The sequence below is a fragment of the Gopherus evgoodei genome, chromosome 7, assembly GCF_007399415.2.
Source record: "Gopherus evgoodei ecotype Sinaloan lineage chromosome 7, rGopEvg1_v1.p, whole genome shotgun sequence".
NCBI classification, from domain to species: Eukaryota; Metazoa; Chordata; order Testudines; family Testudinidae; genus Gopherus; species Gopherus evgoodei.
Window position 1 is genome coordinate 125511447 of NC_044328.1, and position 14044 is coordinate 125525490.

General features: G+C 44.5%; 1 protein-coding gene across 5 annotated transcripts in view; it reads left to right on the forward strand.

The window, feature by feature from the left end:
• The window catches only part of PRICKLE2 (prickle planar cell polarity protein 2), a 187994-nt gene extending 175021 nt beyond the window's left edge, over window positions 1-12973 (forward strand). For all 5 annotated transcript variants that reach the window (XM_030570703.1, XM_030570708.1, XM_030570706.1 and 2 more), the window contains one exon: window positions 10106-12973. In XM_030570703.1, the coding sequence (XP_030426563.1) occupies window positions 10106-10974 (869 nt within the window). In that variant the 3' untranslated portion in view covers window positions 10975-12973. The remainder of the gene's footprint in view (window positions 1-10105) is intronic.
• Window positions 12974-14044: the final 1071 nt, after the last annotated feature.

A 14044-nucleotide genomic window follows, 5' to 3' on the forward strand; every position in this document is an offset into this window, starting at 1 on the left:
GGTGGGATTTAAGTTGGTGTTGTGCAAAAATGTTCACAGTGAAACCGTAAAACCATTGCAAAACCTACCTCGTGTCTTGTGCATCATCACAAGGTTCACAAAGCTTTTAGGGAAACTAGAGTGACCTCCAGATGATGTATGCATTCATCTACAGTCTGGTTTTCCATGGCTTTAGCATGGAAACGGGTCATTGCTACTCGTTTTGTCTGAAGCCCTGCCTACATTCGAAACATTTGAACCAGTGTAACTGTGTGTGGCTATCCGAGTGTCCAATAATGATTTCACGGCATCTCATGTGTTTTCTGGTGGCTGCAAATCCGATCTGTGAGGAGCAAGGTCGCGAACAGAGGTCACGTAGGAAGGCAGAGCCTCTCATTGAAGACTTGGCATGACACTTGGCCCTTTTTTCATTATTTGGTGCATCTGTCTTTCTCCAAGTGTTTACAGTTTTTATCGATAGTTGCTCCCCATTCAGGTCTGTCCTTGGCTGGATCCTCAAAGTTACCAATATGCAGCATGAGTTGAGATTCTCCTTGAAGCATTTACGTTGACCGCTCTTTCTGTGCTTTCTAGTGTACCTGTGTCAGTGTAGTGGCACCACTGCAAACCCTTAATGGAGATTCACTGCACTGACATCAAACGGGGTTTGTACCAATGAAGCTTAATCTGATGTTACGCAAGGATGCTGTTACAGGCTGTGAGCCTCATTTGACCTTTGTACAGTGTATCTACATTAGGGGGAGTGTACTCCTGTAACTATACAGTTGTTAACTGGAAGTAGTGTTGCTTAAGATCAATTGCTGTCAATAAGACAGCAGGAGGTAGGGTGACCAGATGTCCCGATTTTATAGGGACAGTCCCGATATTTGGGGCTTTTTCTTGTATAGGCTCCTATTCTCCCCCCACCTCACCCCGGTCCTGATTTTTCACACTTGCTGTCTGGTCAGCCTCGCGCGAGCGGGAGTGGGGACACAGATTTCTCGCCTGTAGATGAAATCAGTCTTGCTTTGAGGCTTTAGTGTTGTTTGGAACTGGAAGTTTACAGGGTCTGATGAGATATTGCAGTCCCCCATCATTCTAGCCTTTTTATGGAAGAACCAAGTGTACCAGCACAGCTGCCATTGAAGTAACTGGAGGCTCAATTTGGTCCTTGGTTAGAATTTCATGGTGTCTTGATGAGACAGGTGTTTTCATTCAACAATTTGACTTGAATCAGCAAAACAAGATGCTTGGCCTTTCGCACTGTGCCATGCTCTGGTAGCACCGGGGAGCCATCTACCTTCAGCCAAGTCACATGGCGCTAGGCTTGGCAAGGCCACACAGTTGTTCTGGCTTCTCACATTGAGGCTTTGAAGAGTCATCAGGAGATGGTGATTTAATCCCAATCAAGAGGGACATTTCAGAAGGTCCTGCAGAGGTGAGGGGAAAAGAAAAACTATATTTGTACAATAAAATCGTGCTCCAGCCATGGGCTAGAGTAAGTTTTCCGCTCCCCTGGATAGTCTGGTGAAACAGATTCTCAAATTTCTTTAATAGAAAAATATCCTTTGCGTGGCAGGGACCCTCTCTCTTTCTTCCAGGGTAACATTTCACTTGATCGAATTATGAACTGTGTTCCCAGACAAAACACATCATTAAGCTGGAGCTAAGGGGGCTGTAAATGAATATCAGTAATTTAAGGGGATCACCCCAGATTTTGTAGTTGTAATTAAAATACAAATGTCAGAAAAAAGAGACGATGGAAGGTTAATGGTACATTCATCTATATCATGGAAACACAGTTACTCATTCCTCCGTGGAGGGTCAATACACAACTGAGACCATAATCGCAACTAACTAATATGAAACCGCACTACCGCTGGATGCCCCGGGACCTGAGAACATCTCAAACCCTGCAGACACGTGTATTAACATTTGGTGATGCTGACACCTTGAATCTAGGCCATTGTGGTTTATAAGGCAAAGCACAGACAGCCTAGCTGCAAAGTCACATTGGTTGTAAGAGCACCACAGCAACAAGGAGCCCAGAGTGAAAAGAGTTAATAGTTAAAATGGGTGACACCTGGTTAGAACCCACTTATTGGCACTTGCTTGATCGAGCAGGAGATATAACACTTAAGCAAAGAAGTTATTATCTTTCATTATTGTTACAGTAAAGCCATTATCCTGCAAAAAGGCTTTTGCATGTGCCTAACTCCATGCACTGTGACTAATATCTTAGGAGATATCCCATTAAAGCACCTTTTGGCCCAAAGCACTTTACAAATGATATAGATATGATGCCCTTAATTGCAGCTGCCCCTGGTGAGGTTAGGCCCGCCATAGCAAAGAGGGAAGCCAGCTTTTCATTATCTGGCAGGCTGTGGCGTGAGACCGGGTGCAGAAGAAGGTTGGTACAGGACACCAGGGCACATCCGTCGCGTGATGGATGTATGATGGATTTTCTGATATTTGGACAGAGCAATCAGGATATTTGAGCCAACCTATTCCCTAGGTATAAACCTAGCTTCATGGAGACTTTTAGAAATCTTAGCCCTATTGAAGTCAACGGCAAATTGACATCAGTGGGAACAGGATTTCAGTCTTGGTGCTTGGATCACTAAGTCATCTCCTGTAGCTCAACCTCAAAGCTTCAGTTGCATTTTAGGTGCTTTAGGAATTCCACAGCCTGTGGTTGTGAATAGCCTAGAACATATGTCCTTGCTTTGCTCACTTTAAGAGCTCCACAGCATTCCTAATATCTGCATCAATGCCATTGATTAATGAGCTAATTTCCTCCAGCAATGTCAGACCAGGGAAACGTGCCCCTCATTGCCAAGGTCAACAAGATTAAAACAAATTTGGAGTTTCTAGGCCAAGTTATTTTTTGACAGATTAGGAGGCAAAATCTTCTAAAGTGAAGCCCACCTCATTTTGTTTTGAACCCCTCATATTCCACCAACACTGTCTCCAATTTGCTTCAGACTTGGTAGGAAAAAAATCATGCTGGCATGACTTTCTCTTCGTGAAGTTTCAAGTGGATTTGGTTAGGTTTCGCAAAGTTATTTTGAGTCAAGTTCAGCCAGATAATGAAAAGCTGGCTTCCCCCTTTGCTAGGGCGGGCCTAACCTCTCTCCAGGGGTGTGATCAGAGTAGCAGTGTGACGCTGTGCAGCTGCTGGACAGCTGACTGACTTCCTGTTTGCATTGGAGTGTCTTTCCTCTGGGAACAGCGTTGGGGGCTTCTCAGAGTGTGTGCTGTAGTCTGCCCTGGGATTGTTTAGCTGTGATTATGGTAGATATTCTCAGAACTGGGTTCATGCTATCACCAACGTTTTCCCCACTCTTCTAAATCTCGATGGGTGTTTAATAATGAGGCTCTGTGGGTGAAGAGCCCCAGAATCCCATGGACCCTAAGAAGTGCTGCTTAAACCCCACTATTAGATAACACTGCATCACTTGCCCTATAGTCTGAAATTATTTCTCTATGTGACTCTCAAGAAACCTAGCTCAGTGTGTGTTGTGAGTGGGGAGAGTCTGGAAGGTACGGAGCACAATTAAAGATCTATGCCCAGATTCACTGAAATCATTGGAAGTTAAGAGGCTTAAGACCTCTGTGGATCTGAGCTGTAAAGCCTGGATCGCAGATCTGTCACACCCAGTTTTATATCTCCATTGATGTCAATGGGGACACACTCACGTAATGGTTACAGACCCCATGTAATGGAGTGGAGACTCACGCTCATGTTTCCTCAATTGCGCCTTAGTCGGGGAACAGAATTTATATTAAAATGTTCTAGGAATCCAACTGGGAGAGAAACAATTCTGGAGCTAGCACAAGCCAGTCTGGCTCCTGGTATAAATCAGGGCAGCCCAAAGCTGCTCTTATTTACACCTGGCTTCCCATGGCCCCAAGGTATTGTTCTGGCATCTGGAATTAGCCAGACTGCAGAGGCGCTCCTGACATGCCCTCTTTTCCCAGTCACCTCCCCCATGCTCATCTGCTGCGATAGGACATGGCTTAGAGCTACGTCAACTCAGCATTAGCTGAGGATTCCCTCTATGCTGAGGACCTGGTTAAACTGGCACCTGGCACTCTGGGGCCTGTAGCTGGTACTAGGCATATAACTATCCCAGTACTCGGCCTGTTACAACCTGCCACTTTCAAACTGCCAGCTCAATGGTACCTTGAGGCAATGTCGATAAATGTCATGTGTAAACTGAAAGCTTCCAAATTTGTCTCGTTAACTGTACGTTTACTGTTGGTCATTTGTATTGCAGTAATGTCGAAAGGCCTCATATCATGCGGTAGTTCTGCTGCACGATAGGTTGAGTCAGGGGAACTGCTGTTAACTACTGTAACTGTGGTTAAGTGTATGTGTGTTTGTGACTGTGTCATACACACGTTGTCTCAGGGCCAGATTTCCATAGGGAATTAAGCACCTAAAGATGTAGCTGTAGGCACTTTTCTGCATCATTAGATGCCTAAATAGCTTATCTGCTGAATATCTCATGGAATTTACTTTTGCATTTCTCTAGAGCCTTTATCAGAGAACCTCAAAGCACCTTCAAGGCCAGCTCCAACCCCCTCCTGCCCCCACTTCCTCGGTCATAGAGGTTCCTACAGTAGCAGGGAGCAAAGGTTATGAAGCAGATGCACGGTGTGTACAGCAAGGCACATCACTTGTCCCAAGCTTTTCCTGTGAGGAGACGGGAGGGAGAAAGCATGGGAGAAATTTGGGGGTGCTCTGGGGGCTTTTAGCTTTTGGAAATTGGTCCTATTTTTAACTGTGTAATTTATATATAAAGTCTTATCTAGGCCCAGGGTATTGGTGAGTCCATCGGAGAGGAGAGGGCCTTTCTCTTTGGCAGACGTTTAGCTTTTGCTCTAGAACTTTTCTTCCTCCTCCTGATGCTCTGTCTGCCCTTTCTGCAGTTCCTATGGTGCCTCTTGTCCCTTTCCATCAACAGGCAAGTATTGCATTGCCATCACATGTTCTGTTGCCAAGTAACCATTGGCCGTGTTTATCCTCTGCAGTTCTGTTTGTTTTCACTATTACAGCTGTTGTTACTTGCACTGACACTCTTGGCTTGAAGCTCTGTGGGTTGATGGGTTGCCAGTATACAAGAGTGGGACCACATGGCAGCCAACCAGAAATCCACTTGCTATTTATTTTTCTTCTGACCCAATTGTACAATGTTGAAACACATTGCCATCCTCAAGACTTGGCCTGAGAGCATGTATCCCTACCCAGCACAATCTCTAGCCAAGTTTTTAAGGAGGTCTGTCTGGACATTCAATTTTTGTCAGTTAGTAGCAGTCTTGTCACACCTCTGATGCTTGTGGCGTCCATGTGATCACCAAACACAAATTTCAACCTAATCATCAATGCCCTAATGACCTGCCCTCTCCTCCTTCGGACATCTTTGAAAAGGCTAACAGCGCTAAAGGCCAATAGAAACGTCATTGTCTATATGTTGTACTCCCTTCCACAAACCTGTCTGTCTGACTGTCTTTAGGTGGTGAACTCTTTGAGGGAGGGATTGTGTCACACAAACCTCAGCCTTGTAAACTGATATGTCTTTTAAAATAATGTAAAAATGGACCGGAAACAGAAAATGTTTAACAGTTTCCCAATATTGCACAATATCACTAACGTAAGAAAAAGTATTTAACAAAGAATATCAACGTTATTAATACTCTTTTGAATACGGGAACAACCAAGCAAGCACTCTTGGATCAATAACCCTCAAAAGCAAAAAGTTCTGTCTAATTCGCTATTGTACTCTAGCAACGTCAATCTTGATAGCCAAGACTGATGAAAACTCCTTTTCTTATCTTTTAGATTTTCCACATCTTTCTTTTGTATAACGTCAGTTTGCAAGCTGGGGGTCGAACTCAGGCTGTCACTTGATGAATTACCCTTTTGTTCTTTTTCTCTGGGTAACTTTATTAAGAATTTATCCATTGATTATTATTACACAAAATTAGTGGGGTGGGGCCGAGGGTTTTGGAGTGTGGGAGGAGGCTCAGGGTAGAGTAGAGAGTTGGAGTGCGGGGTGTTGCCAGGGAAGAGGGGTTCATGGTGCAGGAGAGGGCTCAGGGCTGGGGCAGAGGGTTGGGGTTGGGTGATGGCTCTGTCTGGGGGTGCAGGCTCTGGGGTGGAGCTGGGCTGGGATGAGTTCAAACTTTGGGGTGCAGCAGGCAGGCTCTCCCGGGGGTGGGGCCACAGAGGAGGCCCCCATTGCCCTCTCCCCACCAGCATCAGCGAGCTCCAGGGGAGGGGCCCTCATCTCCTCCCCCTCCCACCCACACAACGCACATCCGTGCCGCAGGCTACTGCCCAGGAGGTCCAGACAGGATAAGCCTAGTGGGACAGGGGGGTTGCCATGCCACTGCACTTTCTCCCCTCCTCCCTGCCGCCAGCGCCGCTCCCTTCGCAGGGGGCAGCTGCCTGCTCTCCAGGGAGCAGGTGAGGCAGGGACGCTTGGGGAAGGCATGTGGGCGCAGTAGGCGGGACCGGGGGGAGAGACCCTGCCCTGAACGTTGGTGGAGCTAGGCCCCTGAGGCCCTGAATTTGCTGGAACATGGGCCCATACAACTCATCACCCCTGTCTGGAGACACAAATGCCAAAGGAGCAGGCAGCTGATGTGAGCTCCCCACCTTCCCAGGGGCTGTGGCCCTTGGGCTTCCAGCTTCCACCCTGGAGCGGTGGGCGGCAAGCTCTGGCTGTGGGGCTCCATTCCCCGGCTGCAGGGCTTCAAGCTCTGGCTGCAGGGGTCCATTCCCCGGCTGCAGGGCTTCAAGCTCTGGCTGCGGGCTCACCAATCCCCCGTTGACTCTGGACCCCACCACTTCCCACCCACGTTGTCCAGGGCTTAATTTGTCACCCAGCTTGTGCTGCGGCTCAGTAAGTCTGGTGTGGAAAGTGATATTTGTATGTTTGTAATATCACTTTTCACAGCCTCTCACCTAGCTAGTACGTCCGCTGCTGTGAAAACTGACAGCAGCAGACTTACTAGCTAGCAACTCTTAAAAAAAAAAAAAAAGAATCAAAAAAGCCAAAGAAATAACAAAAAAAGACGAGACCTTGCAAAGCACCTTATTTTGTTTCTGTTCTGTTTAGATCCTGTAAGGAATAAAGACAATTGCACATTATTTTTGTCACTGAGTCAGTGAAATAAATTACAATGATTTGGACATGGATATGTGCATATTTGTTTTTCGTAAAGTTAAATATTTTAGGAAAACTTGTTAGAGCGGCCCCCATCAAGAGTTGGTGGCCGCAAGCTAAGGCCACCAGAAAATTTCTTGTGAGAACCCTTGGCCTAGCGCATCCTGGGCACTACCTGAAATAAATGATTATCTCTTTAGAATTTCATATCTCCAACATAAGAGCCCAGTGTGATGGTGGCACATGCATTTCCTTTAAACATGTCTTGTTTGGTAGGATTAAGGAGCCTCTTATTTCTCCTGAATAATTTAAAAATATTGTTCAGCTCTACATCTACTTCCATATTTATTTAACTCTCCCTAGAGAGTAATTTTTATTATTACTGATGATGAATTAAAGGAAACGGAGTGTTTTTAAAGCATGGGACTGCAAGTCAAGAGAGGCGGGTTCTAATGTTTGATCTAGAAGGCTTGCTGTGTATGCAAGGCAAATTATTTGCGCTCTCTCCCTGTGTCTGGGTCATAGGATATTGAGGCTTAATCCATTGCTGTTGAGGAAATACACAGAGGTATTTGAAACTATATAAATGCAAAGTGGTGCTGGTGTTGCTTATTGCTAAAAGCCAGTTATTCCTCATTTGAAGCTGTACGTCTTCTCTTAGTGACATCCTGAAACTGACTGCTGTAGAAGAGACTGGTGTGACAGAGTGGGGAACAAGGAGCAGAAGATAACTGTTCAAGCAGCAAAGATTCATTTGCCAGAAAAATAGCAATAGGGATGATGGAGTGGGGAAATGAGGAAAGGAAAAATGAAAATGGCATCGAGCGTAAAGCAGGACTATTTCTAAACAGACATTATGGGTGGAATTTTCAAAAGTGTGCAGGGTTGGCCTCACTCTACTCCCATTAAAGTCAGTGTGGCCAACCCCAAATTTCCAAAGTCATGAGTCTCACCCCTCCACCATCATGAGATTGGCTTAAAAAATAAAAATGCACCATTGTTTTATTTGCCTTCTGGTGTTTGAGTCTTTAGGAGTCACATTTTTTAGCTTTTCTCTATAATCATTAGGTCTAGAAATATACTTTGTCTAAAATGAAAGCTGAGATTCTCGCATAATAATTTGACTCCAGGAGCTGGGGCTTGAAGAAAAACACCAAATATTGTACGACTCGTGATAAGAGTTCGCAAATTGCAATGGTAACACTCCCATTGGCTTCAGTGGGAGTAGGGTTAAGCCAAAACTGAGCACTTTTGATAATCCTGGTCAATCTTTGAAGTTTTCTGTCAAATAACAGCTGATTTTCAGGGACCAAATTATGCAGAAAGTCCAGAGTAACATCTTGATTTTGACAGAAGTGCTCTAGATTTAAACCATCATTACTGAGAGCAGAATTTGGCCTTAATAAAATGAAGTTTGCCAGAAAATGGCTTATGCCAAAGAAGTCAGGATGTAGATTAAGCAATGGAAAGTTTTATTAAGAAAAACAAAGCAATTTATTTGTGAATTTTTTCAATCAATTTGCAAAGTCAGACTGTCTCAGCAGTGGCATGAGGGGCATGCCTCATGCTTTAAACCAAGCTAATGCTGCAGAGATCTTACCAATTAGTTTGCACTGAAATGTTATAAAAAATGCCAAAGTCAACTTTCAACATTTGATTTGGAATAAACTATACTTCAGCTGAAATAGTTTTTGAAATGTGGCACCTAGAGAATGCAACATGAGCATTGGGTACAGCCAGTTACCAAGCAGTGCGCGGATAGTCCGAGCCTCTCCGGCTCCAATCCAGTTGCCATTCTGTACGTCTCACTGCTAATATTAGCCTGGCTCCCCCATCCTCCAAGAGGAGGCTCTTAGACAGAGAATCTACACAACGATCCCTGATAATTCCCCCCAAATTAGGCAGTTCCCCAGGGATCAATAGAGGAGAGATCGGGAGGGGGTGGAGTGGGGGCAAGGCCTGTGGCAGAGTCGTGGGCTGAGCAGTGAGCACCCTCCGGCACACTGGAAAGCTGGCGCCTGTAGCTCCAGCCCCAGAGTCGGTGCCTATACAAGGAGCCACATATTAACTTCTGAATAGCTGCATGTGGCTCTGGAGCCACGGGTTGGCTGCTCCTGGGCTAGTGCCTAGCTGCACCACTGCCCTCTCCTGGATGACAGAATTGCTCCTCTTTGGGTCATGTAGGCCCTATATTGCTAATAGTCTAGCTGAGCTCAAGTGATGGAAGCCTGTGCTTTTGGACCAGTGTCTGGCTTCTATTACTGTGATATTCTGGTGGCCTTGAATTTGTGACAGTACATTGCTCTGTCCTTCCGGAATACCTCTGTGTCACCAGTGTCCTCCGCAGGATGGCGTATGGGTCTGCTCAACAGTTTATGGCCATGTCGCCGCCTAGTGGCTAAACAGTATTACACGAGGTACAGCCCTGATGTCTCTGAATGGTGTCTGATCGCACCACTCGTTATTACTGTGGGCTGTCATAGGACAGAAGGCCTGATACTGCTACAGAAGCATGAACGTTGCCAGGGATAGCACTGGTCATTCTCACAAAGTTTCAGTCATGTCCTAATAGAAATATGAGGGGAGACTGGGTCCAGGTTTTGAAAAGTGACTGGTGATTTTGGAAACCTCCAATTTTTGCAGGGGGAGGAAGAAGGCAACTTGCACCACCTTAAAGCAGCCTTGATTACTAAAGCGAGGGTGCTCAGCTCTTTCTGAAAATCACGCTTCCTTCAGGTGTTTCAAGTGAGGCACCCAAAATCACTTCTGTCCAGATCCTCAGATGTGATTCCAATGGGAGTTAGGTCCCTAAATACCTTTTAAGGCTCTGGGCCTTGGTTGCTTTTGACAATTGGGATCGGTTTTGCCAAGCAAAGTGCAGCCCCTTGCATTGTGCTGTTGCAATGGAAGATTCTCATGTTAACAGTCTTTTTTCTCCTCCTCACCACCAGGACTCTCTGCGGACGGTGGCGCCAAGCGCCAGGAGCACCTCTCTAGATTCTCAATGCCTGATCTGAGCAAAGATTCTGGAATGAATGTCTCGGAGAAGATGAGTAACATGGGGACGCTGAACTCCTCTGTGCAGTTTAGAAGTGCCGAGTCCGTCCGTAGCCTCTTGTCTGTGCAACAGTACCAAGATATGGAGCCGAACCTGCGCGACCTTGCCAATCCTGCCAATTACAGAGAGATGCCATCGCATGGAAGGATGCATCAGAGTTTTGAGTATGACAGCGGGATTCCAGGGAACAAAATTCCTGTACAGGATAGTGCTAGACTTCCCCCTATGAGCGAGCGCACACGCAGACGAACTAATCTCCGGGATGACGATCGGCGTTACCGCCCACACAGATCCCGGCGGTCCAGACGCTCCCGTTCGGATAACGCCCTCCATCTGGCCAGCGAACAGTGCTGTCGATTGAAAGAGAGGCCCTCGCTGCGAGCCAGAGAGGACTATGACCAATTCATGCATCAGAGAAGCTGCAGAGAGACGATGGAACAGGGCCCCTGCAGAGACCTGTATGGTCAGTGTCCAAGGACTGTGTCAGATCTTGCTTTGCAGAACCATCTGGGGGAGAGATGGGGCCCCTATTTTGCCGAATATGACTGGTGTTCTACCTGCTCCTCCTCTTCGGAGTCTGACAATGAAGGATATTTCCTTGGGGAGCCAATCCCGCAACCTGCCCATCTCCGATACGTTACCAGCGAGGAGCTCCTGCACAAATATGGATCATATGGCATGCCCAAGTCTTCCACGTTGGGTGGCAGAGGACAGTTGCACAGCCGAAAAAGACAAAAGAGCAAAAACTGTATCATATCGTAACAGGGTCACTGCCTGGGCATGTTCTGAGAATGTAAATTCACTCATAAACTTGCACTGTTTTAGATCTTCAATGCGCTTTTTATTGTAACAAACAGACCTGAAGACTGGGGATTTGTAAGAAGGTTGTAAATTGGCTTCTGTAAGTAGTCATAAATCATTGGCACGGTGAATATATTTTGCACATTTTACTTTGGAAAAAAACGATTCACTTTAGCCTGTAATATTTAACTAGTGTTTTTCCTCTTCTTCCTAAATACTGCCACTTCTTTAAGTCCAGTTTGTCCATCTGTTTTAGTTACCACTGTTCACTGTAATCAACAGCTTGCGAATAGCTTGTGTTCTCCTAATCCGCTTTGGTTTTCATTACCCATTTTGGTAAGTAATTGGTCTCTCAGTCAGTGCTGGAGTCTAAGTTATTTCCCTGATTGTTGTAAATGCCATGTAAATGAGAGTTTGGAGAAAATATTTTTGTATTTTGTAATATCAGAGGAATTTCTATATCTTAGGAGTCACTGGGAAACTGCATGCACATTCATTATTGTTTTCAGCCAGAGCTAAACAAATGGTACTTCACAATTCCTTCTCATTTTGCCATCAAATGTATTAAGTATATCAGTGAAATCTTGGGGCGGGGGGAGGGGTTAAGTCTTTTCTTTCCTGGTAAATCAAAAGAACTTTTTATGCTTTGTTCAATCTTAAAGAGGCCTAGATGGCGTTTTGGAGTCTGCTCACACCTTCGATTTTCAGTTACTCTATCCATGACATATAGAAGTCTTTACAATTGCAAAAGTAACTTTTTCGTCAATTAGAATAGAACCAACTACCAAATGTCTGCAAAGTTTTAACAACCAAAGTCGGGGAAGGAATTTTCCATCTCTGTAGCGAATGCTGATGTTACTAAATTCTGAACTATTATTTGGAGTAAATAAAAGTGTAAATGGTGCAATTGTGTGATGTCAGCATGACGTTGTTTTGAGTGTAGAATTGTTTTATGGTGCTCTAGTTTCCTGGATTATGTTAACTGCTGTTCGTTACCAAAAGGAATCTTCAACACCGCCTGCTACATAGATCATAATAAAATGAATACAAACTAATCACATTGGGCTTAATTCCAGCGTGGAGCTATGCCCCCCACCCCAAGCTCCCTTGGAGGTCAATAGGAGTTTGGAGTGTGTAGTCCCAGGGTGGGATTGAGCCCATTATTTGGAGCTAGAATCAATCTACAAAAGCATCAACATGGTAGAGTGTTGTATAACTAGGACTCAAATGTATTGTGCTATGGTGGATGTGAGTTTTTCTCTGTATGCTTTAAACCATTTGGGTCCTGACATGAAGGTATGTCTCATCCTAGTCTCAGATGGGACAATGAAGAGGGCAGATTTTCTGTAAGGTTGTAATATGGGTGCAATTTCTTTCACATGTTCCCAGCAGGCCAGGGTGTTGCCAGCTCACAACAGCTTTTGTACTATATTGTGGAGGGTTTGGGGACTCAATCAATCTCTCATTGGAGTTGATGGTAAAATTCCCATTGATGTCAGTGGCAGAAGGAGCAGAGGTACACAGGTATTTAGGTGCCTAAAGATGCAGCAAAGTGACTAGTGGGATTGTCCTAACAGGTTAGGCACCACTAAAAGTCAATGGGAGTTAGGCACCTAGAGGGGTTTACAAAAGCACCTGTCTGCATAGTTAGGCACTGAAAGACCTGTATGCACCTGACCCATTCCTGCAGTTAGAGCCACAAAGGCAGATTCCATTGCGGAATTGGGACCTAACGTAACGTGTTTTGTAACTGGGAACAAACTATTGCCTGTCAAAAGCAGCGAATGTGGGAAATCTTGAAGATGAAGGTCTCCATACCACAGACTATTGCTAGGAAATTTTTGTTGTTTGTAAGGAGAATGTGATGATGATTATTTAAAAAAAAAAAGAGAGAAAGACAAGACTAAGTATTAAAACAACAAATGTTTTTCCAGTTGGAATAAATGGAAATATTGATCCAAAGGGGAAAAAGACCAATGTGTGTGTGTATGTGTTTTTTTTAAAGAATGTCTATTACTTGTGAAGTTATGAGTCTTTTTTTAATTTATTTTCAGTCCGTTCTATAATTAAAGCACAAAAACGAACTAAATCCCCTACATCAGTTCTTCTCAACCGCTTTGATACCAGGGACCTGCCTGCTGCCTTCCTAAACTCTGTCAGAGAGATCTCAGGAACCAGTACTGGTCCACAGACCAGTTGTTGAAAAACAGTGCCCTGTATGATTTGATTTTGATGGTTTATTGAGAAATCAGCATATAGGAGCTCCTTGGCAATCTGCTGTCTTAATGTGACCATGATTCATTAGTTTTACATATATATGGCCATATCCTCAACTGATGAAAATTGGCACAGCTCTCTTGGAATCTAGAGTGATACCAGTTTTCATCAGGTGAGACTCTGACCTATAATTTATAAATCATTTTTCTTAACAAGAATCCCAGCCTTTTAGGTAGTATCCAGAAGAGTTCTGGTAAGTAGGGTCAATTTATTTCTCTCAATGACAAATATGACATTAATCGCAGGGTACTTTATATAATTTGCTTCTCAAAAATACAATTTTTGCTCATTGTCAATGATTAAAAAACACAATGAATCTCTTAGGTCTGCACGCTGTCTTTCAGATCTAAATGCTTCGCATAACTGAACCTCCTGAGAATTAACTGTTGTTTGTATAGTAAATTCTTAAATTTCTTGGCCAACAGGTTAAGGACTAATTTGCAAGGTTATTGCCTTTTATGGCTTTTCATTACCAACAGGAAAATGGAAAGAAAAGTCTTCTGATAAAATCAGTGGCTATAAGGTTACATTTGCTGGTTACCTAAACAGGTGGTCAGAGTTTATCACCACTCAGAGATGATTTCTACAACCTTTCCAATATAATTCCTCTCTAAGGCCCCGATCCACCAGGCTGTTCTAGGTAGGTTCCACTTACATGGGTTGGCGTTGCAGAAGATAAGAACCTTAATGAATGAAGTCTAGGGCCATTCCATAGGTACTGAAAATATGGCCCACATTACAATGCCATGCTGTA